The sequence below is a fragment of the Mytilus trossulus genome, chromosome 3 (assembly GCF_036588685.1).
Source record: "Mytilus trossulus isolate FHL-02 chromosome 3, PNRI_Mtr1.1.1.hap1, whole genome shotgun sequence".
In the NCBI taxonomy this organism is placed as follows: domain Eukaryota; kingdom Metazoa; phylum Mollusca; class Bivalvia; order Mytilida; family Mytilidae; genus Mytilus; species Mytilus trossulus.
The window spans coordinates 92,840,573-92,867,207 of NC_086375.1; the positions used below are offsets into that span (position 1 = coordinate 92,840,573).

The following is a 26,635-nucleotide window of genomic DNA, read 5'->3' on the forward strand; positions in this document are numbered from 1 at the left end:
TTCATTTGTGATTACAAAATTCATTTGTGTAGACAAAATTCATTTTTGTCATGACAAAATTCATTTTTGTAGACAAAATTCATATTTGTCATGACAAAAGTCAATTTTGTCTTAAAGGTATGCAAATATAAACATATTTGCATACAAAATTGACTTTTGTTACCTGATATGGAAATTAAATCACAAAAGTCAATTGTGTACGGTAAGATTCAATTTTGTGAGACAAAATTGACTTTTGTGAAACAAAATTAACTTTTGTGAGACAAAATTAACTTTTGTGAGACAAAATTGACTTTTGTGAGACAAAATTGACTTTTGTGAGACAAAACTCAATTTTGTCATTTTTGTTGAGACAAAAGTCAATTTTGTTAATTTTGTTGAGACAAAAGTCAATTTTGTAAATTTTGTTGAGACAAAAGTCAATTTTGTCAATTTTGTTGAGACAAAAGTCAATTTTGTGACGACAAAATTCATTTTTGTGATGACAAAATTCAATTTTGTAAGAACAAAATTGACTTTTATGAGACAAAATTGACTTTCGTGAGACAAAATTGACTTTCGTGAGACAAAAATCAATTTTGTTGAGACAAAATTCAATTTTGTTAATTTTGTTGGGACAAAATTCAATTTTGTTAATTTTGTTGAGACAAAATTCAATTTTGTCAATTTTGTTGAGACAAAATTCAATTTTGTCAATTTTAATGAGACAAAATTCAATTTTGTTAATTTTGTTGAGACAAAATTCAATTTTGTCAATTTTGTTGAGACAAAAGTCAATTTTGTCAATTTTGTCTCACAAAAGTCAATTTTGTGTAACAAAAGTCAATTTTGTGTAACAAAAGTCAATTTTGTGTAACAAAAGTCAATTTTGTGTAACAAAAGTCAATTTTGTGAGACAAAATTAACTTTTGTGAGACAAAATTGACTTTTGTGAGACAAAATTGACTTTTGTGAGACAAAACTCAATTTTGTCATTTTTGTTGAGACAAAAGTCAATTTTGTTAATTTTGTTGAGACAAAAGTCAATTTTGTAAATTTTGTTGAGACAAAAGTCAATTTTGTCAATTTTGTTGAGACAAAAGTCAATTTTGTGACGACAAAATTCATTTTTGTGATGACAAAATTCAATTTTGTAAGAACAAAATTGACTTTTATGAGACAAAATTGACTTTCGTGAGACAAAATTGACTTTCGTGAGACAAAAATCAATTTTGTTGAGACAAAATTCAATTTTGTTAATTTTGTTGGGACAAAATTCAATTTTGTTAATTTTGTTGAGACAAAATTCAATTTTGTCAATTTTGTTGAGACAAAATTCAATTTTGTCAATTTTAATGAGACAAAATTCAATTTTGTTAATTTTGTTGAGACAAAATTCAATTTTGTCAATTTTGTTGAGACAAAAGTCAATTTTGTCAATTTTGTCTCACAAAAGTCAATTTTGTGTAACAAAAGTCAATTTTGTGTAACAAAAGTCAATTTTGTGTAACAAAAGTCAATTTTGTGTAACAAAAGTCAATTTTGTGTAACAAAAGTCAATTTTGTGTAACAAAAGTCAATTTTGTGTAACAAAAGTAATTTTTGTGTAACAAAAGTCAATTTTGTGTAACAAAAGTCGATTTTGTATGCAAATTAGTTCACAGAAACCAAACTAAACTAATTTAAATACAAAATTGACTTTTGTCGCTCAATTTTCAAATTAGGTAACAAAAGTCAAGTCTGTGTAACAAAAATGAATTTTGTCATGACAAAAGTGACTTTTGTCCGCTGATAGATAATTTTGTATGACAAAATTTCAAATTTGTAGTATGATACAAATTTTGTTTAACTGAACTCATTTTTGTTGAACAAAAGTCACTTTTGTCCGTACAAAATTGAATTTTGAGTACAAAACCACAAGAGTCCCATTCGGCGCCCCGTACCTATGTACCTACCTTTAAGAAATCCTTTTTGTGTTTGACTTATTATATTTACCAGCACCTTTTTTAGTCTATTTGCTAAACTTGCTGTAGCTATCTTATAGTCTACACACAAAAGTGTGATAGGTCGCCAGATCTTTAAATAAAATTTTGACTTACCCTCCTTTGGTATACAAGTAATGAGTCCCTGTCTTTGTGGGATTGAGAACTTTCCATATTCTAAAGCCTCATTTAAACATATTACCAGTGGTATCTTAATATCATTCCAAAAGAATTTATAGAATTCAACAGTAAATCCATCTATACCAGGTGATTTGGAATTCTTCATAAGTTTAAGAGAGGACAGACATTCCTGCATTGTTAAAAGTCCCTCACAGGAACTCACCTTTTCCTCATTCGGTTTTGTAATAAAAGGATTATTATGTTGAAGAAATGTGTCCCTGTGAGTTTCAAGTAACAATGGTTTACAACTAATATATAATTTTTTATAAAACTGTTTTTGCTCATTTCTAATAGAACTAGGATCTGTTATCTCAGTCTCGTCCTCCAAAATAAGTTTGGGAATAATTTTTTCTGTGTATTGTTTTTTTTCCAAATTACAAAAATAGTTATTTCCCTTTTCCCCCTCTACTTGCCATCTTGCCTTAGCTCTTGTAATTATCCCTTTTACATTTTTTTTCCCTCAATATTTTTAATTCTAGTTCCATCCCTTCCCTTTCTTGGTATACTGATGGCAAGTTATTCTCCAAAAGTTTTTCATCTAATAATGATATCTTATATAGTAAATCTTTTTCTTTTTTATTTTCTTCTTTTTTTCTGGAAAGACGAAAAAGAGATAGCAGACCCACGGACTTTCATCTTAATCATATTATCCCATAAAAGCTGATAGCTTATATTAAACTGTTTATCCTCTGTCTCAATATCAATAGATGGATCAGACTCATATTCTTCAATGACAGTTTTGATGTCCCCTTTTACTTTCTCAATAAATTCAGTTTCACTTAAAAGACTGTTATTAAATTTCCATGTACCCTTCCCTCTTATCTGACTAGAAAACTTTAAATTAATCGATACAGGAGAATGATCCGATCTATAACTTATTCCTATATCTGATGAAACTACAAATGCTTCTATATCTGATGTAATCATGAAGTAGTCCAAACGACTTTGTTTGTGATTTGGACCCCGCCATGAGTACCTATTATCAAAAGGGTGCTGCTGGCGCCATATATCTAAAAGATCTAGTTCATGCATTACCTCATGAATCTTGGCTTTTGACTGGGGGTTGTTTTCACTTCTATAATGTAATGTGTCCATGTCATAGTCTTGAACAACATTCCAATCTCCCACTACTACAATTGACGAATTGCTGTAGCGGGATATTTTCTGTTTTATGTTCTCAAAAAGACTGGGTCATCATTATTCGGTCCATATATAGATGCCAAAGTTATACGGTAGTCCTGAATGGTGATATCTAGTATAATAAAATTACCCATCAGGTCTATAGTTTCATCATGAATCTTGAATTCGAAAGTATTTTTGAAAAGAATAGCTACCCCTCTACTTTTACTAGAATAAGAACTAAATTTCCCCACATATCCCCATTAATACAATATAATTATATAGGTCAACAATGATGTTGCGTCCCCATGTAGCATGCTATCACATATAATTGTATTTGTGATGATATAACTATCTCCTGAAATCGTTGCTTTCGAGGTTAAAACCTTTCACGAATTAACAAACGAAAAGTCTTCGCGTTTAAAGTAACTGATGTAAGGAGCATTTAATATAACTCATATTTTGTATTAAACATGATATTATCCGATCAAATCAGTTTTGCTACGAATGCGTCAATCGGAGTCATAGCTCTACACATTGCCTCCCTTATTATCGTTTCTTTGTTGCAATTGCTGAACTGAAGCCATTGTTCTCTCTTCTGTCGCATTCTTTGTGTGTGTAACCTATTTTTATTATGTATATAACAAACAGATGGGGTATGATTACCAATGAAACAACTCTCCACAAGAGACCAACTGACACATACATTAAAAGCTATAGGTCACCGTACGGCTTTCAACAACGAGCAAAGCATAAACCGCAAAGTCAGCTATAAAAGGCCTTGAAATCACAAATGTAAAACGATTCAAACGAGAAAACTAACGGCCTAATTTATGTACAAAATATGTAACACAGCAACAAGCGACAACAATTGAATTACAGGCTCCTAACTTGGGACACGCCCATACATACAGAATGTGCCGTACAACATGCAACCAATACATAGCAGGGGTCATTAAATGTTCAGCAGGGGCTTAAGCTTTGAAGTCAAGATATGTTTGTTTACTATATGACTCTCCGGGAAATGCGCGGACTTGAATGTAGATGCATTTAAAATTTCATTCTTAAGAACGACCGTGTAGTATTTACGGATTACCACAACTAATTTTTTTGTTGCTTTGTCGGTCGGTACAAACACAAACCGCTGTGAAAGTTCTTGAAGTTTATTTCTTATTCTGGAATTAGGCATTTTGGGATTCAAAAGATTCTTTTATCCAATTTTCCATGCTTACACCAATTTCGCCAAAACCTGTCGACACTGTTTCCACGTATTTGGAAAACTTTTTGGAATTTTGGGTCCTCAATGGTCTTCAACTTTGTACTTGTTTGGCTTTTTAATTATTTTGATCTGAACGTCACTGATGAGTCTTATGTAGACGAAACGCGAGTCTGGCGTATGGAATTGCAGGCCCGTAGCCAGGAATTACCTAAGTGCGGGGGGGTGGGGGAAAAGGGGGGGTGTTATTGGACTCATGAACCGGGCTTTAACAGTCACAATTTGAACAGAACGTTGACTTTAACAGTCCTTATTTGGTTTCAAGGAGGGGGGTGTCGTCCGAACCCCCTAACCCCCCTGGTTTCGGGTATGAATTATAATCCTTGTACCTTTGATAATTATTTCCAATATGTTAAGATGAGGGACGATATTTTGTCCTTTTTCAAAACGTTTTTATTATCTCTGTCTTTGACGTCACTGTTTATCAATGTGTGACACTTTGGGTTTTCACCGTTCACATACTGAATGTGATTGTTGAATTTTCAACCTCATGACAGTATCTGGTAATGCATAGTCGTTTTTAAACGTTAACTTAAAAAAAACATTTATCTATATCTAATGATGAATTACACAAAATATATTTCAAGTCCGTTTCTACGTATATTGACGTTTGTTTTTGTCAGTTGTTATCAAATAGCCCTTATATATGTATGTTGGCGGTTTTTTTTGTAAGTTGTTATCAAATAGCCCGTATATATGTATGTTGGCGTTTGTTTTTGTCAGTTGTTATCAAATAGCCCGTATATATGTATGTTGGCATTTGTTTTTGTATTAGTTCAGTTTTTCTGTTGTTCGTTTGTTTTCCTCTTAATAGTGATTCTCTCGGTTTTGGCTTGTGACCCGGACTTGTTACATAGAGTCTTATCCCTTTTAGCAAGCTCAAACCATATTCCTAATAGTTTGAACCTCCCAGAAAGGTTCCAAACAAGATTTTTTTCTGGTAAAAGTTTTTCCATACTACCCTTTTTTGACCCAATCCATATGGCCTCAGTTTTGTCAACATTACACCTGAGTCCAGCACATTCTGAAAATTTATCAAACAAATTTAGACATTGATTTAGAGACTTTTGGTCACCATCCAGGACAAGGGAAGAATCATCAGCATATTGACTCAATAAAAATTCTGAGTCATTAATAGTTACTCCAGCAACATTAGGGTCATTTTTAATAGCTGCACTGAGTAGTTCCAAAACTAAAATAAATAGATAAGGAGACAGAGGATCCCCTTGACGAACCCCTCTTTTCAATGAAAAAAAATCTGAAATATATCCGTTGTTTAACACTGCACTAGAGGCATCACAGTAGCATGCCCTAATCCAACTTATAAATGTTTGGTCAAAGCCATAAAACTGCAACGCCTCTAGTATAAAAGACCATTCGACCGTGTCGAAAGCTTTTTCAAAATCGACTAAAAGTAAAAGTCCAGGAATGTCGTCTTCCTCCATCTTTTCCATTAGATCATAAATAAATCTATTACATTCACCTATTACGGGGCGCCGAATGGGACTCTTGTGGTTTTGTACAAAATTCAATTCTGTCATAACAAAATCATTTTTGTCTTACAAAACTATGTGCTACAGACTTGTTTTGTGAGAACTTCAATTTTGTGATTACAAAATTCATTTGTGTAGACAAAATTCATTTTTGTCATGACAAAATTCATTTTTGTAGACAAAATTCATATTTGTCATGACAAAAGTCAATTTTGTCTTAAAGGTATGCAAATATAAACATATTTGCATACAAAATTGACTTTTGTTACCTGATATGGAAATTAAATCACAAAAGTCAATTGTGTACGGTAAGATTCAATTTTGTGAGACAAAATTGACTTTTGTGAAACAAAATTAACTTTTGTGAGACAAAATTAACTTTTGTGAGACAAAATTGACTTTTGTGAGACAAAATTGACTTTTGTGAGACAAAACTCAATTTTGTCATTTTTGTTGAGACAAAAGTCAATTTTGTTAATTTTGTTGAGACAAAAGTCAATTTTGTAAATTTTGTTGAGACAAAAGTCAATTTTGTCAATTTTGTTGAGACAAAAGTCAATTTTGTTGAGACAAAAGTCAATTTTGTTGAGACAAAAGTCAATTTTGTGACGACAAAATTCATTTTTGTGATGACAAAATTCAATTTTGTAAGAACAAAATTGACTTTTATGAGACAAAATTGACTTTCGTGAGACAAAATTGACTTTCGTGAGACAAAAATCAATTTTGTTGAGACAAAATTCAATTTTGTTAATTTTGTTGGGACAAAATTCAATTTTGTTAATTTTGTTGAGACAAAATTCAATTTTGTCAATTTTGTTGAGACAAAATTCAATTTTGTCAATTTTAATGAGACAAAATTCAATTTTGTTAATTTTGTTGAGACAAAATTCAATTTTGTCAATTTTGTTGAGACAAAAGTCAATTTTGTCAATTTTGTCTCACAAAAGTCAATTTTGTGTAACAAAAGTCAATTTTGTGTAACAAAAGTCAATTTTGTGTAACAAAAGTCAATTTTGTGTAACAAAAGTCAATTTTGTGTAACAAAAGTCAATTTTGTGTAACAAAAGTAATTTTTGTGTAACAAAAGTCAATTTTGTGTAACAAAAGTCGATTTTGTATGCAAATTAGTTCACAGAAACCAAACTAAACTAATTTAAATACAAAATTGACTTTTGTCGCTCAATTTTCAAATTAGGTAACAAAAGTCAAGTCTGTGTAACAAAAATGAATTTTGTCATGACAAAAGTGACTTTTGTCCGCTGATAGATAATTTTGTATGACAAAATTTCAAATTTGTAGTATGATACAAATTTTGTTTAACTGAACTCATTTTTGTTGAACAAAAGTCACTTTTGTCCGTACAAAATTGAATTTTGAGCACAAAACCACAAGAGTCCCATTCGGCGCCCCGTACCTATGTACCTACCTTTAAGAAATCCTTTTTGTGTTTGACTTATTATATTTACCAGCACCTTTTTTAGTATATTTGCTAAACTTGCTGTAGCTATCTTATAGTCTACACACAAAAGTGTGATAGGTCGCCAGATCTTTAAATAAAATTTTGACTTACCCTCCTTTGGTATACAAGTAATGAGTCCCTGTCTTTGTGGGATTGAGAACTTTCCATATTCTAAAGCCTCATTTAAACATATTACCAGTGGTATCTTAATATCATTCCAAAAGAATTTATAGAATTCAACAGTAAATCCATCTATACCAGGTGATTTGGAATTCTTCATAAGTTTAAGAGAGGACAGACATTCCTGCATTGTTAAAAGTCCCTCACAGGAACTCACCTTTTCCTCATTCGGTTTTGTAATAAAAGGATTATTATGTTGAAGAAATGTGTCCCTGTGAGTTTCAAGTAACAATGGTTTACAACTAATATATAATTTTTTATAAAACTGTTTTTGCTCATTTCTAATAGAACTAGGATCTGTTATCTCAGTCTCGTCCTCCAAAATAAGTTTGGGAATAATTTTTTCTGTGTATTGTTTTTTTTCCAAATTACAAAAATAGTTATTTCCCTTTTCCCCCTCTACTTGCCATCTTGCCTTAGCTCTTGTAATTATCCCTTTTACATTTTTTTTCCCTCAATATTTTTAATTCTAGTTCCATCCCTTCCCTTTCTTGGTATACTGATGGCAAGTTATTCTCCAAAAGTTTTTCATCTAATAATGATATCTTATATAGTAAATCTTTTTCTTTTTTATTTTCTTCTTTTTTTCTGGAAAGACGAAAAAGAGATAGCAGACCCACGGACTTTCATCTTAATCATATTATCCCATAAAAGCTGATAGCTTATATTAAACTGTTTATCCTCTGTCTCAATATCAATAGATGGATCAGACTCATATTCTTCAATGACAGTTTTGATGTCCCCTTTTACTTTCTCAATAAATTCAGTTTCACTTAAAAGACTGTTATTAAATTTCCATGTACCCTTCCCTCTTATCTGACTAGAAAACTTTAAATTAATCGATACAGGAGAATGATCCGATCTATAACTTATTCCTATATCTGATGAAACTACAAATGCTTCTATATCTGATGTAATCATGAAGTAGTCCAAACGACTTTGTTTGTGATTTGGACCCCGCCATGAGTACCTATTATCAAAAGGGTGCTGCTGGCGCCATATATCTAAAAGATCTAGTTCATGCATTACCTCATGAATCTTGGCTTTTGACTGGGGGTTGTTTTCACTTCTATAATGTAATGTGTCCATGTCATAGTCTTGAACAACATTCCAATCTCCCACTACTACAATTGACGAATTGCTGTAGCGGGATATTTTCTGTTTTATGTTCTCAAAAAGACTGGGTCATCATTATTCGGTCCATATATAGATGCCAAAGTTATACGGTAGTCCTGAATGGTGATATCTAGTATAATAAAATTACCCATCAGGTCTATAGTTTCATCATGAATCTTGAATTCGAAAGTATTTTTGAAAAGAATAGCTACCCCTCTACTTTTACTAGAATAAGAACTAAATTTCCCCACATATCCCCATTAATACAATATAATTATATAGGTCAACAATGATGTTGCGTCCCCATGTAGCATGCTATCACATATAATTGTATTTGTGATGATATAACTATCTCCTGAAATCGTTGCTTTCGAGGTTAAAACCTTTCACGAATTAACAAACGAAAAGTCTTCGCGTTTAAAATAACTGATGTAAGGAGCATTTAATATAACTCATATTTTGTATTAAACATGATATTATCCGATCAAATCAGTTTTGCTACGAATGCGTCAATCGGAGTCATAGCTCTACACATTGCCTCCCTTATTATCGTTTCTTTGTTGCAATTGCTGAACTGAAGCCATTGTTCTCTCTTCTGTCGCATTCTTTGTGTGTGTAACCTATTTTTATTATGTATATAACAAACAGATGGGGTATGATTACCAATGAAACAACTCTCCACAAGAGACCAACTGACACATACATTAAAAGCTATAGGTCACCGTACGGCTTTCAACAACGAGCAAAGCATAAACCGCAAAGTCAGCTATAAAAGGCCTTGAAATCACAAATGTAAAACGATTCAAACGAGAAAACTAACGGCCTAATTTATGTACAAAATATGTAACACAGCAACAAGCGACAACAATTGAATTACAGGCTCCTAACTTGGGACACGCCCATACATACAGAATGTGCCGTACAACATGCAACCAATACATAGCAGGGGTCATTAAATGTTCAGCAGGGGCTTAAGCTTTGAAGTCAAGATATGTTTGTTTACTATATGACTCTCCGGGAAATGCGCGGACTTGAATGTAGATGCATTTAAAATTTCATTCTTAAGAACGACCGTGTAGTATTTACGGATTACCACAACTAATTTTTTTGTTGCTTTGTCGGTCGGTACAAACACAAACCGCTGTGAAAGTTCTTGAAGTTTATTTCTTATTCTGGAATTAGGCATTTTGGGATTCAAAAGATTCTTTTATCCAATTTTCCATGCTTACACCAATTTCGCCAAAACCTGTCGACACTGTTTCCACGTATTTGGAAAACTTTTTGGAATTTTGGGTCCTCAATGGTCTTCAACTTTGTACTTGTTTGGCTTTTTAATTATTTTGATCTGAACGTCACTGATGAGTCTTATGTAGACGAAACGCGAGTCTGGCGTATGGAATTGCAGGCCCGTAGCCAGGAATTACCTAAGTGCGGGGGGGTGGGGGAAAAGGGGGGGTGTTATTGGACTCATGAACCGGGCTTTAACAGTCACAATTTGAACAGAACGTTGACTTTAACAGTCCTTATTTGGTTTCAAGGAGGGGGGTGTCGTCCGAACCCCCTAACCCCCCTGGTTTCGGGTATGAATTATAATCCTTGTACCTTTGATAATTATTTCCAATATGTTAAGATGAGGGACGATATTTTGTCCTTTTTCAAAACGTTTTTATTATCTCTGTCTTTGACGTCACTGTTTATCAATGTGTGACACTTTGGGTTTTCACCGTTCACATACTGAATGTGATTGTTGAATTTTCAACCTCATGACAGTATCTGGTAATGCATAGTCGTTTTTAAACGTTAACTTAAAAAAAACATTTATCTATATCTAATGATGAATTACACAAAATATATTTCAAGTCCGTTTCTACGTATATTGACGTTTGTTTTTGTCAGTTGTTATCAAATAGCCCTTATATATGTATGTTGGCGGTTTTTTTTGTAAGTTGTTATCAAATAGCCCGTATATATGTATGTTGGCGTTTGTTTTTGTCAGTTGTTATCAAATAGCCCGTATATATGTATGTTGGCATTTGTTTTTGTATTAGTTCAGTTTTTCTGTTGTTCGTTTGTTTTCCTCTTAATAGTGATTCTCTCGGTTTTGGCTTGTGACCCGGACTTGTTCCAGTTAAGTCGATTTTATTTATGACATTTGAACAGCTGTTTATTACGATTGCCTTGATCTTCTCATTTGATGTGTTTGTCCTATTCAGAAAGAGAATTCTTGTTTTAAAAGGATAAAATACTTGGAATCACTAATGTCTACCCTGTAAATAGTTAACATAAGTCAGATTTTGCTTAACTTTTTTTTATATATCAAAGTCATGATTTCCAAATGCTCAAAACTTTGGAAGAGATTCGGATATACAGTTGTTTGGCTCAAGTATCACTGACGAATGAATATGGTGTTGAAAAAACACACGTTTGGCACACCTGATAAAAACTACAGATTTTGTATGCGCTTTAAAGTGTAAGGAAAGATGTATGATGTTCATATCATCAAAACTGTTTCTACAATGCCTTGTGTTGTAGAATTTCGAATCTTGTGGTTTTGTTACGATTACCTACTTGCAAAGATGCAATCGATTTGAAATTAACAAGGGAGAAAATACAATTAAAAATCTCAGCACCGGGGCTAAATTCTGAAGTAAATTGGCACTTATTACACGTTCTAGTCACTGTTAAATTGCATTGGCACAAACAGTTATAATCAAAGTTACCATTCAGTAACGATTAACAGTGTTCAGAAGTTCTGAATCGATAGAATGCTTTTAAAGTAAAATTAAGTTTGAATTGATGGTTTTGACACCAAATAATTCCCAAGGTTGGTATGCTTCTAGTGTTTACTACTGATATCGTTATCTTTTTATTGCTTTGCTTTGTAAATCATACTTTGATATTGTTATGTAAATGTTGTTTGGTCCATTAATACCAATTAAGCGCAAACATATACAATACAAGTAAATTGGTTTATTGGATGCCAATTAATAGGCATACATTGTAATATGGGAGGAAGAGGTTTTTAATATGCATTTTATCTTAAATGCTAAGAATGACGTACGCGATATGATATAAAACCACCCCTATGACTACATAACACGATAGGATTAAAAAAAAAACACCCCGAAGGCTACATTACACGATAAGATATAAAACTACTCCAATGGCTAGAATACACCTCCGAGCTCATTGTTTCTTTTTGAAGACACAACGCTTATTCATTGCATCTTTGATATCGGATTCAAATGCACGAAACACAAGTCAGATGCTTAAAAATAAATATCACATGTTACTAAGTATTAAATTTGGAAAGCCGTGGTATAGTGGTTAGTGCATCGGACTACTAACACAAAGGTTCCTAGTGCTATTCCCGTTTCGTGATGAAAGTTTCAGGAATAAAATTTTCTGTTACGAGAGAGCCATATATCTTATATGCAAGTCGTGAAAGACACCCTTGTAGATTTCGAACGAAAAAGAGCAGGCAAATGCCGCTACAAGGCAACACTCGTACCTTCAAATTGGAAAGGGATTAATATAAGTTGCAAGTTCACAATCCACTATAAATAAATATTTTTGAACACACTTTTCAATGTTCGCGTTTAACTGGCAACCATCTCGTAATCCCAATATTTATTAATTTATCGATTGATGTTTAACGCATTTTTTTTAGCACCATTGTGCTATTTCGTGGTGGTCAGCTTTTATTGGTTAAAAAAGCACAATACTAAATCGTGCGTACTGTTAACCTTATTTTGACCTTTAGATGTGTTTTACTTTTGTTACGGAGTGTTGTTGTTTATTCCCACATATCATTTACTTGATATTATGCGTATATATAAAAAAGCATATCCAGTGCATGACAGTAATGTAAGAACAAAAGATACTATATAACGTTATTTAGGAGATAACTGTATTGTATTTTAAGCTCCGACGGCATCAAGTGGGGATTTGGTGGTCGCAAATTAAGTTTACTGGCGACGCGTTAGCGGAGACAGTAAACGGGTATTTGCGACAATCAAATCCCCAATTGATGCCGTCGGAGCTTAAAATACAATACTGTTACCTCCATTCTGATGAAACTGACAGAAAACAACTTTAAAACATGTAATTAAAATCTTCAATATAACGTCTGCGCTTGCGCGTACGTCCCATAGCATCAATTGTCAATTGATGCCCTTGTAAAAAAGTGACGTTATTGCAAAATGAATGTTTCAAACATTGTTGCATTAGAATGAACAATTCGTGTCTCGAAATTAAATATAATGGATATTTTGCAATACAAATATGTAAGTTAAAATATTAAGAACTATATAATAAATCAAACTTTATTAGTGAGATATGTTTGTACCGTAAATAACATATTCTAGGAAGTGTAACATGTAACGACTACACCAAAACGATACTAGGATACACATCTACATGTATTGGAGTTTTATGCGTCACATAAAAGGAGTTGAATCATGAAAAATGCATAAATGAAAGATCTGGTTTGCTTAAAAAACAATGGGTTGATAAATTTTCTAAAGATATAATATAAGTGCACAACGATAAATAAAACAGGAATCACTTATTTATCATGATTGATTCATTTTTATACGCTTGTAACTTTAGAAAATCTCTGAGAATCCGATGAGTCAGGAGAATTTGTGGAATCTTCACTCTTCTGTTTATCTTCGAGACTTAGCTCTTTGATAACCTGTAATGGTGAATCATAAGCAGATCTTTTCAGCGATGTCAACGATGGCCGTCGTTGTTGTTGTGTTGGTTGTTGAGGCTCCGGTACTTTTGGCATATCAATTTTGATCTCTTCCGCCACTTTTGGCAATTCACTTTGACGTATAATAGGATGAGCCGCTACTGACAACGCTGTAATAGCATCACCCATAGATATATCAGAATCTTTAAAAAATACATCTGATTCTGGTCCTTCAGTGATGATTTTAGGAATTATGTTTAATCTCAAATCACGTGTTTCCGTTTTCGACAACGAGGCCGAACCGCCTTGGTTGATTTGATCTTGTGTACGCATGTCCAATCGATTTTCCTTTTCCTTGGTTGCATGTTTGATTACTTGACTGTATATGTCTTTGGCATAGAGGGGTATGTCATACAGAAGATCGGCTGCCTCTGTAATCGATGGAGATAGAGGTTTTGATTCAATAGTTATTCGTTGGTCCCGCCATCGAACACTGTCAAGAATTCCGGTCGTGCAGAATTCAACCACTCCTTTTGGTGAACCAGTTGAATCTGATTTAACAAAGTTCACGACTGTGTTGCTTAAATCAGAAAATGCTTCGTGTAAGTCTGATATGAGAAGTACTGCTTGTATGTGATTGTCCCGCTTTCGTTTCAAAATTATTGGCGCTTCGCCAGTAGGCATGCGCAATGTTGTTTTAATTTCAAAGTCTGCAACGAACTCATCCTCTGTGACTACAAGTTTAACATTGGTCACGTGATATGGATCAACAGTTATGTCACTATCAACTTGCCATGCAAACATTTCTTCCAAACTCTCCCCTCTGATTTTCGTTACTTTCAATTTTCCGCTCGCACTAGCTGTTACTCCACAGTGACCAAATCGTTCTGGGATGTCAATAGAGAAATTTGCCTTTCCCTTTATAGCAAAACCTTTCTGAAAGGAAACGTATGTTCGAGCCTGTGTTTGTCTGTTTGTTTTCAAATTATACACTTGATCCTTCGCCGTGTTGTTTTCGTACTGTGTTGAAAATAATTCAACCTGTTTACGATTCTTTAATCCGTCAGACGATATATGATTATTGTTTCGCAAACTAAAGTTAACTGTTTTATGTGAAAATTCATAGAAATTCCAGGGAATTTCAATTTCATAAAAAGATCGGCGTAACAGTGGACTCTGATACCATCGTGCGTCTCGCTTTAATTCGCGCCATGCGTAGTCCTGTAACACTTGATCTATGTCGATAATTGGTCCATTATCTGTAGATTCGTTGCCGCATGCGCATAACATGTTTCTCATCAACTGCTTGTATCTGTCTTTAACATTGAGGTCGAAAATCCATCGTGACATACAGATTATTAAGATGTGAACCTCCTAAATCGGTATACATTAACCCAATCTCATTTATCTGAAAAATAAAATGTAAGTAAATAATGTATGTTTCTTAATTAACAGATAAACAAAAACAACAAAAAAGATTGTATTTTTTAACCCCAAATTTCAACAGAAGTAAACAATTTGTTTATGTTATATGTTTTACGCGACTTTTTTAGTTTAGCTCATATTTTCATATTGTACATAATGTTTATTTCTGTAATACAATGTACCAATTTTAAGTCTGAAAATGTTATATAAGTATAATTTTCTTGTCTGTATACATTCATAGCTCATATTTTCATATTGTACATAATGTTTATTTCTGTAATACAATGTACCAATTTTAAGTCTGAAAATGTTATATAAGTATAATTTTCTTGTCTGTATACATTCATTGCATATGCTGTTAGACGCATATGTGGATACCCTGTCCGCAAGTGCCCCGTCCTAAATAAATAAATATATATAAAAAAAAAGTTTCAACAAAAATACAAAACTCCCCCATGTCAATTCAAGGGGGAAGTCACAAAATCTGACAACATCAAAAGTTTGACTATATGAACCAACAGAATGAATGTAAACATCCGTCATATTCTGTGTCAGTCAGCCGCCCGATATGTTGTATATCTTATAATTTCATTGGTTATACCTTAGAAAAGAGAAGTAAAAGACGAAACAGGAATCAGCTTAAGTAGAGGATTGCAAGATTACATAAACGTTCAATTAAGGTAAAATTGAGAATGGAAATGGGGAATGAGTCAAAGAGACAACAACCCGACCATAAAGCAGACAACAGCCAAATAGTTATCAAAGGTACCAGGATTATAATTGAGTACGCCAGACGCACGTTTCGTCTACATATTAAGACTCATCACTGACGCTCATATCAAAATATTCATAAAGCCAAACAAGTACAAAGTTGAAGAGCATTGAGGATCCAAAATTCCAAAAAGTTGTGCCAAATACGGCTAAGGTTATCTATGCCTGGGATAAGAAAATCCTTAGTTTTTCAAAAGTCCGCATATGGGTCTTCAATGCAGCGAGAAACTTCCGCACCCGGAGGAGTCCTTTAGTTGGCCCTAAAACAAATACATATACTAGTTCAGTAATAATAGACGTCATACTGAACTCCGAATTATACACAAGAAACTAAAATCATACAAGACTAATCAAGGCCAGAGGCACCCGACTTGGGACAGGCGCAAAATGTTAAACATCCAAATAACATGAATCTATAAAAGATGTATGCATGTTGGGTTATGTTTACGAATGATGTCCTTGTACCGATGATAAAATTTAGTAAATGTTTTGACTAGTTTGCTCCCGCTTTTCAGTGGAGTTGTTTCTTATTTATTATTTATAACTGTTGATGTAAATGTTTTGTGAGTCTTTGTTTAATCCTTGGATTTTATTGTTATTGTCATTTGATATTGAAAACCCTGGTGTAATAATTTTTCTGTAGTACATAAATTTCTCTCACTAAAATCTAATACGTTGTAACATACACGAGCGAATCGTACAAGTTGAGATAAATAAACACTATAAGATTGTAACAAGGGAACGTTACCATCTAAAAATGGATAATTAACAATAGGAAATGAAAAACCGTCTCTTTTATCATAATCTTTTGCATTAAGCATGTTTAGCTTCCCGTTAATGATATAGATATCAAGATCGAGGATAGGGCAGTGGTCATTGTTAGTTTGAGCTTTTTAGTTCAACAGGATAAATATCTTTATTATACATACTGAAGTCGTCATTATTTAGAGCCAAATTATCAACCAAATATCCAAAGTATTGTTAAAATTTTATATCAGATGTTTTTCCGATGGGTCTTTGCTGATTTTTGTCATACATTGTAACTCATAACTATACAAAAACAGGTCCGTAATAAGAGCTGCACAATTAGTCCCCATTGGAATTCCGATAATTTGACCTTATACGGAATCTTCAAAGCAAACATAAATGATAAATAGTAAAAACTCAAGGGCAGATAAAGTATCAAAGCATGTCAAATTGACACAATTCTTTTGTTTGCTGCTACTACAATAAGACCAAAAAGAGTTTTGAACATATGTATTCATATTCTGACTTTTAAATGCCGATTTATTAGGTGTGTGATTTTTTATATAATATAAATACAAATATGAATATGAGGCAAAGTGGTATATAGGGTAGAAAATAAAACTTTGAACAGATTCAAAATCACCAATTTATGCATGCAATTTATCAAGTGCTTCCAACGAGGTTTTGACATTCTAAAAGTAATTAATTCCACTATTTTCAATGGCTTTATTTGAATAATTTATTATCAGGTTTTTGATAGTACCAGATTAGTGTACTAGTAAGTAGAATAGACTATTTAGTAGTGGAACAATGGCTCGAAGACAAAATAAATCTATATTTGTAGTTTGCATTCCATTTTGAGATGTATGATACATGTAGTACTTGAAATGACCGTTTGTTAAATGTGATAATGACTTTAAGTTTTTTTAAAGATAAAATTGTTATAGTAGGCACGGTGAGGGCCCTTTTTAACCCCAAACATTAGCATTTCACAATTGTGTTAAAATTGTAAACTAAGCTTATTGTGCTACATAATAATGAATTTTTTTTAACTCCTTGTAGACATGTTTTAGTAAAACTAAGCCATTCAAGTATATTCAAATAATTTTGTTTTAAATCTAAAGTATTATAATGGTCAACTGATATTCAATTAAATTATATTTTTTCTCTCATTCCATTGCTGATTTTAAATAACAGGTAATTTTTAATACAATAAAATAGTATAAATGGAAATCTGTTCCCATGATTCTGTATGAGAACGTATGTACACTTTACGTGTTGTAACATCAGTTTTGGTCAAAATTTAAATAATTCTTAACAATTGTTTGCATGATTAACTTTGCAAGGATCCAGAGAGTAAAATTGAGAGTGGATATGGGGAATATGTCAAAGAGACAAAACCCCGACTTAAGAGCAGATGTGTCTAGGGATTCAATATCAGCATTAGCAACTTTTGATTATATTCGATTCTCTTTTAAGTCTTTGCTATTGCTAGATTATTAGTTAAATATGATTTTGAATTGTCCGTATAAATCCACGCTGGTGTACAAATTTACAGTTAAAAATAATCATCTAAATTGTCCGTATAAAGACACACTTGTGTACAAATTAACAACTGTAACACAACACATAATATATATCATTCATTTTGTACACTTCAATGAGTATGTAACGACATTATTTAGGACCCAGCAGAATCATTTCTGTGTTTATTTGATTATATTTCTATGATATTGATTACAAGTCTATGTTACATTGATTTCCAATTTAAACGTTTCCGACACATTGACAACTTATGCATATCCATATTTCTCTCACAAAAGCTTTTTGTGTTATATCTTTTTTCCGATCTCTAAAAGCAAGTGAATGGAAGCATTAGAAGAAACATATCAAAATACATAATTTGTGTTGGAATAATAGCTTCCAGGGAGGTTATAAAGTTTGGAATGTACGCAATTATGTCGATCGTGGCAGAGAAAACGATAGAACTAGAAGGACATTTCATTTAGTAGATGAAATGATATGATTTAAATCAACGTTTAAAAAACCAGAGCATACAAGGAGTCTAAATCCCTAATTGAATAAAACTGATACTTATATTTCCGTAAAAATCAAGATTACATTTTTATTGGCTATTCTATGGTTTCTCATGCACTGACCAGGCAATATTTCTCAGAAAATAATTGAAATCTAAAAAAACTGTTATGTAGATCTTGAATTGCTGATCATTTTCCTTAGTACAGTTACTGACTATCTTCTACACTTTATATAGCTAACATAAATGCTACAAATAATTACACATTGGCTTTAAAGGGCAATGAATCATTTGACCTATTTATGGTTTAATTCATGTTGCCATTTTTGAATATCTTAAATTACTGATAATTTCTATTTAACACGGTTTTCAAAAACAACAATAATATGAATCAAAAACATCATATAAGGACCATAACCCATTTCAGGAATCGTCGGATATCTTGGTTCACATACAGTGAAACATTTGAGACATAATTTTATGTAATTTTTTTTTAATGTTTTTCAGGGTATTGATCAACCGAATATATATCGGTTTCATATCCGCATGCACTTTTCAGCCATGGCGGTGATGTTTATGTTTCCAAAATAGATTAGCAATTAATAAACATTTATCTAGTTACCCTAGAGATCTATCTTGTTAAACTTAAAACAGGGACATTCAAACTAATAAATCAAAAATAAACTGACAACTCATTGGCTTATATTAAGTGCAACGGAAGGGTAAGCAGATCCCGTCCACATTTTGGACCCGTCGTGTTGCTCATGTTATTACAAATCCGTAAATTTAGGTTTTCAGTTTTTTCTTAGCAGAAGAGTTTAGAAAAACTCTACTGACATTGTTAAAGAGTACGCATTTTTCATGAACTTTTGCGAACAGATTTCTATTTGGACTTTTTACCATGCAGTTGAACATGAATTCGCAAATGGAAACGGGGAACGTGTCAAAGATAAAACAACCCAAAAAGAGCAAAAAGCACACAAGGCCACAACTTGGCCTTCAACACAGCCAGAAAATCTTGCACCCGGAGGCGGGCTTTCCTTTCAAAAACAATATATACTTATTTAAAGATGATGTCTTATTTAACAATGTACCAATTGTAAGTCTGAAAATGTTTTATGAATATTTTTACTTGTCTGTATATATTCATTGCATATATTGTTAGACGCATTTGAAGATACCCCGTCCGCAAGTACCCCCGTTGTAAAGGGGTAGTTTCTTCATAAATATATATATATTAAAACAACCTAAACAGTAAATGAAGACCGAAGTTTAAGAAATGGTCAGACACTTACCATTGTTGTAAGTGTTAACAAACAAACATTTATAAAAACAAGTAAATTATTAAACTCATCCCATTCGTTCTATTAATTGATGGTAGAAACATAAATAAGTTACTAGCATGACGACTCCAATATTTCAAATCACATTTCAAATAAGTTAATTATTGTGTTATATCAATAATTCAGATTACTGTAGATGAATAAATGATGTTCGCCTGGCTGATATTAAACTTGTTCCCTGATTATAATTATGTGTGTCAAAAATGTGTTTCTTGCGTCAGTTAATTCTAAATAACCACTATAGCTTTCAACTTTTTTCTGAAGCAATATGCAAGTTGTTGGCGTAATTGATTTAAGTGATGAACTGGAATAAGTAATTCGTTTATTTTAGTATAGAACTGAGATTGTTGTAACGTGTTGTTGAACATATTCATACGTACAGGGTTACAAATGATGTAGTATATCTTGAAGATATGACATTTTTACGAAATCAAAATTTACGACCACCATATTTGTTATCGACGCCTCCGAACATTAACCTGTTTTCGTTCTGTACCCACGCAGACACACATAATAAGCTTTATAATCGGTGCTTTGGCACTGGCTTTTCTAATTGTTCTGTTTGCATTCCAGTAATCGAATAGGAACAATTATCCCTTGTTTGGCTTTATAACTATTTTGATCTGAGCGTCACTGATGAGTCCTAGTAGGACTAGAGTTTTTGTGTGTTTTAGTTATTATTGCAATGGTGCTATCTGTCTTTCAAAGCCGTCACCTGATTTGTTACATTATCTTCTTAATATATCATCAGTATCATCAACTAAAAAGTAACTACAATAGAGTTAACAAAACTGTATATTAGAGGTTATTCTCTATCAACTGCCATATATATATTATAGTTATTTTTTTTTCTATGGGACTGACTGTCTTTCAGAGTTTTTGTGTGTTATAGTTATTATTGCAATGGTGCTATCTGTCTTTCAAAGCCGTCACCTGATTTGTTACATTATCTTCTTAATATATCATCAGTATCATCAACTAAAAAGTAACTACAATAGAGTTAACAAAACTATATATTAGAGGTTATTCTCTATCAACTGCCGTAAAAATACACTTCTTTTCTCAAATGTTACAACAAAGTCACTAAAAAACTACGTTTTAAAATGAAGCTTTAGTGAAACATAAAATAATCCAAGATTTGTTTCTTTTAGAAAAAAAAAACAAATATTTGAAAAGATGTAAAACCAAAACAGTTGGAGAGCTATATTTCAAATTCAAAACTGACCTGAAAACAATCAAATCCATCTCAGGTCAACTTTGCATGAAGAGTTGAAATCTTAATTTATAATAATTACAATATATTAACTGACAACTTTAGAAATATATAATGATTAGTAAAAGAACAAACTTAAGTGTATAGAATAAACAACCATTCTGTTAAAGAACAAATTCCTGGATATTTTGATAATAATGAACTCCCTCTCATTTGTTATATTTACAAGAAATCTACCCGGAAATCTGTGTTTAATTATAGCCAATTGTGTAAAGATGTTAATATCAGTGAAATTACACCTATTTCATGTAATTGCAGTAATTCCGAATACATGTATAGACCAATTTCTTATATTATAACAGGATTTCTTAACATCGTTCAAGACCGAGAGTTAAAATCATTCAGTAAACGACCTAAATATCGTCCCCCGTCAATTATTAATTGGAATGAGTGTCGTAATATTATACACGACTCACTCCGTTCTAACTGTTTGGAATAAATAAAACGGGAAAAAGCTGAAAACAAATCTTTGGACTCTTTTTTTTAATTCAGTAATGATCATAGTTGATATACGTATCCAACATTTTAAGGAACATTTTACTCTGAACAACAACCACAATAAACCTAATTCTCGTATCAAACATAATCTAAAAGAACTAGCCAAGGAATTTGTTTTTGTCACGGTCGATAAAGCTGGTGATTATATTATTGTTTGGCGTAAATTTTATATTGAGGTTCTGAGAAAAAGAAATCACCAATTGACCAACATTCCAACTGACTCCATTTTTAGTATATCGTCAGGTAATCGGAATTGCAATAGGGACTATCTGTGTGCCACTTATTGCGGACCTGTTTTTGTATTACTATGAGTTACATTTTATGACAAAAATCAGCAAGGAGCCGTCGAATATATAATTATCAAAGGTACCAGGATTATAATTTAGTACGCCAGACGCGCATTTATAATTGAGTACGCCAGACGCGCGTTTATAATTTAGTACGCCAGACTCGCGTTGACAACATCAGATACATAAATTTAATAATAATTTTAGATATTTGGATGATACATTGGGTCTCAATAATGGCGTCTTCGGTATGTATACGAAAGACATTTATCCTGTTGAAAGTACCTTAAATAAAGCTCATACTAACAATGACCTCTGCCCTTTCCTTGATCTTGATATCTATATCATTAACGGGAAGCTTAATACTAAAAATTATTATTTTTCATTTCGTATGGTAAATTATCGATTTTTAGATGGTGACGTTCCCTTGTCACCATCTAACGGTGTTTATGTATCCCAACTTGTACGATTCGCTCGTGCAAGTAACAACGTTTTAACCCTGGCCATTTTTGGCACAACATTTCTGAACTTTTGGTCCTCAATGCTGTTCAACTTTGTACTTGTTTCGGCTTTCAAACTTTTGTATCAGGGCGTCACTAGTAAGTCTTGTGTGGACAAAATGCACTTCTGGCGTATTAAAATTTTTAATTTGCTGCCTTTTGTTAGCTATTATTCTTGAGTTTCTTTGGCAATTGTGTTCTCCTATTTATTTATATTGTAGTCCTGTAATGTTGTGTTGTCATTTTAATGTTATATTTCACATGGCCAAGAGGGAGGTTTGGCATGCCATAAAACCAAGTTCAACCCACCATTTTGTTCTTTAAAAATGTCCTTCTCCAAGTCATTGTTATATTATAGTTTGTTTCTGTGTGTGCTACATTTTAAAGTTGTGTTTCCGTTGTGTCGTTTGTTTTCTCTTATTTTTGAGTGTGAATTCACATTACTATAAGACGGTACTTATCTATCCCAAATTCATGTATTTGATTTTGATGTTATATTTGTTATTCTCATAGGATTTTGTCTAATGCCTAGTCCGTTTTTGTGTGTGTTAAATTTTAATGTTGTGTCGTTGTTTTCCTCTTATATTTAATGCGTTTCCCTCAGTATTGGTTTGTTACCCCGATTTTGTGTTTTGTCCATGGATTTATGAGTTTTGAACATCGGTATACTACTGTTACCTTTATTTAGATTTTAACGAGAGAAATTTATATACTACTGAAAAATTATTACACCTGGGTTTTCGATATCACAAACTATTCAAAACTTTTACTATATTTTATTATCGGTACAAGGAAATTATTCGTAAATATAACTCCTATACGTTCATGTATTTCATATCTAACATGATCTACTCCAATATTCTTTATAAAGCTAAAAAATATCAGTATTCTCCTCAGAAGCTAACAAAACCTTTAAAAAGACTAATTCAGAAGGGATATAGTTACGATACTGTTGTCAGGTCATTAAAGATTGCATATTTTGGCTTTAATATTGATTCACTTATAGGGTTTTTGCATCGGAATAAACACATTTATTTAAAAACCAGTTGTTGGCATGTTACGGGTTATGTTCCTCTCGTATATGTTATGATGGTATGATACTAAACCCCTAACGGAAGGGATTGTTCATGAAATTCATATGTTGAAGACATAATCTTTCAATCAGTTTAATTGGAGTCTTCAGCTAGCATGCCAGTTAGCAGCTAGTAGTCGGTTGTTACTTATGTATTATAATCATTTTGTTTAGTTTCTTTTGTTACATCTTCTGACATCAGACTTCTCTTGAACTGAAGTTTAATGTGCGTATTGTTTTGCGTTTACTTTTCTACATTGGCTAGAGGTATAGGGGGAGGGTTAAAATCTCTTAAACATGTTTTTTTCTCTGACCTTTGTTAGTCTTATATCATTTTTAACTTTAGTTCTTTGTGTATAATTTGGAGTTTAGTATGGCATTCATTATTACTGAACTAGTATATTTATTTATTTAGAGACCAGCTGAAGGTGAAAGAATTTCTCGCCGCATTGAAGACCTATTGGTGACCGTCTGTTGTTGTTTGTTATATGGTCGGGGTGTTGTCTCTTTGACACATTCCACTTTTTTTATTCTCAGTTTTAATCATTCAAGTCAGATATATACTAGTACATGTAGAAGTTCACGTGATTTCTCTTGTCGTCCGTTTGTTCTCTCTATCCCAATTGTCTTTCATTTTAACAGAAGAAGGGTGTTCTTCTTGTTATTATATTTATATCCATTACATGCCCTTTTAACCTTTATTTTGCAGCGGATTATCAATCACAAGTGTGTATATTTATCAAAGTTAAACTAGAAGAATGATGCAGAAAATCGATATGTATGAACTCTTATTTTCTATGAAATATATGAAATGTCTATCCCCAATTGAGTACTGTTAAACTGTCAATTACTAGTACAACTCGAAAATCAGAGAGAGGTAGTATGATTGCCAGTGAGACAACTATCTACCAGAATCATACTGACGTAAATGTAGGCAATATTTCGGCATTGAACATTATCTACTCTAAATGGCGTCTACAATAAACTTATTATTTTTTACAACTGTTATAAAGATTTTGGTCAATATTTGGCCATATTGTATGCATATTAGGTTACACTAATCTTTTAGGAGTAAACGGTTAAAATAAGTAAAAAAATCTACGAAAAAAAACCCACCATGATTATGATATGACATTAGACAACTACTGACTGATAGTTTATAAATAATACTGGTATGACATACCATAATTCATTAAGCTGTCCATTTCTTTGTGTGTTTATCAAAAGCTCATTAAATACAAATATTTTATGCAAAATCTGATCACAAATGTAGAAATTCTGCAGAAATGTTAATGTTAATATATCATTACAAATTAGACTACATATGCATCCAAAAATAATATATACACAAATTAGATAAATTCAAGCATCTTAAATATTATTTCAATCATCTTAATCATTATCTTGAATAAACAAAATGGATATTAAATATTAAATTACCTCTGATAACTATGCCTTCTTGAACGTTCATCCTTGCAAGGTTGAATTAATTTCCTCTTGTATTTAACCCTATAATCAATCCCATGGTTATGTTAATTAGAAGAACAATATAATTCTGTTAATCTCGTCTGTCAATGCTTTACATAGTATTGATTGGGATAAACACTCCTAGCTCAAACTAGCCATCTTCAATAATTATTTAACAGATTTTTCTCTTTTTATTCTTTCACTGCTTGGCATATTACTATAGATAGTTAGCTGGTTCTACTTGCTTTTTCTTATTGATTTTTCTGCAGTAAAAACTCCACTTACATTTCATTCTAATCCAAACAGATTCCCCTGACGTTACATCCTGGAAGTGCGATATAAGTTTTAGATATCATTGAGGATTTTATTAAATGGATTTTTGGAATCTGACTTGTTGATTCAGACATTATATCACAATTGCATTTATTTGTACACCCACGGAGATCAATAAAATTACTGCAAACTTACAGAAAATCTTCCATTATCTTTTCTTGAAATCTTCACTTCATGCCGTGTCTTCGGGGTTTATTGCGTGTTGAATTTCTATATTCATACACTGATATCAATATTTATTGCTTTTTGACTATCCGTATTTATACACTCTTTCAAGATTTATTGCTTTTTCTCTCTTCGTAATTAAACACTGTTTTCACGACTGAATGCGTGTGTTGATTCTCCGTATGCATACGCTGTTTTCAAGACTTATTGTTTTTTACACTCCATAACTATACACTATTTTCAAAGCTTATTACGTGTTGACTCTCCATATGCATACACTGCTATCAAGACTTATTGTTTTTTGACTCTCCGTGTGTATACACTGTTGTCAAAGCTTATCGCGTGTTAACTCTCCGTATTCATACACTGATATCAATATTTATTGCTTTTTGACTCTCAGTATTTTTACACTCTTCCAAGATTTATTGCTTTTTCTCTCTTCGTAATCATACACTGTTTTCACGACTGAGTGCGTGTAATGATTCTCCGTATGTTTACACTGTTTTAAAGACTTATTGTTTTTTTTTACTCTCCATAATTATGCACAGTTTTCAAAGCTTTTTGCGAGTTGAATATCTGTATGCATACACTGCTATCAAGATATATAGCCTTTCCGTATTTACAGTATTAGCGCTTTCATCGCCTTGTCGTGTGAACATACTAATTGTTTTTATCATGAACATGAATGGTACTTTTTTTATATTTAAAAATTAACAATAAATTGTTTGCTTGCAGTTACAGGAAGCCATGAGTGATAAACGTTAGATTGTTTTACCAAATATGTTTTGCTGATAACAATACCCGATTTTAAAAATCAAAGTACACCTATTAATTCATATACCTATATTAAACCAACTACAATAAAATTGGTCAACTACATGAGTGCATTATGTCCTTTAATACCTGTATTTATGTAAAATCCACACCTCGCAAATGTTCTACCCGTTCTTATAAGGTCCTGATGGTCATATTTTAACTGATGAACAACTAAGCCCGAGAGTTGTAAGCCAAAGAGGTTTGACAAATCGAGTTTTCAAACCCAACAATTGGATGGATGGATAATTTTTGGTTACCGTCATACACAATCTCTAACAATATTATCTTTGCTAAAGCAATCATCATTATTCAGTGCTATTATATCTAAGAGAATGTGTAAAAGTTTACATTTTGTTAAACAACTACCTGAAATACCGAAAATTAGTTAAACTCCAACATATATTTATATGCAATATAGTA

At 32.3% G+C, this 26,635-nt stretch overlaps 1 protein-coding gene across 1 annotated transcript; it reads right to left on the bottom strand.

The window, feature by feature from the left end:
- Positions 1-13,098: 13,098 nt before the first annotated feature.
- On the bottom strand, positions 13,099-25,549 carry LOC134712873 (uncharacterized). The gene is made up of 2 exons (XM_063574856.1): positions 24,875-25,549; positions 13,099-14,891 (listed from the first exon to the last, which is right to left on the bottom strand). The coding sequence occupies exon 2, from the start codon at positions 14,831-14,833 to the stop codon at positions 13,379-13,381; it is 1,455 nt and encodes a 484-aa protein (XP_063430926.1). The 5' UTR covers positions 14,834-14,891; positions 24,875-25,549; the 3' UTR covers positions 13,099-13,378.
- Positions 25,550-26,635: the final 1,086 nt, after the last annotated feature.

Bases quoted from the DNA above. Each gene is read 5' to 3' on its own strand.
- LOC134712873 (XM_063574856.1), bottom strand. From the start codon at position 14,833: ATGTCACGATGGATTTTCGACCTCAATGTTAAAGACAGATACAAGCAG.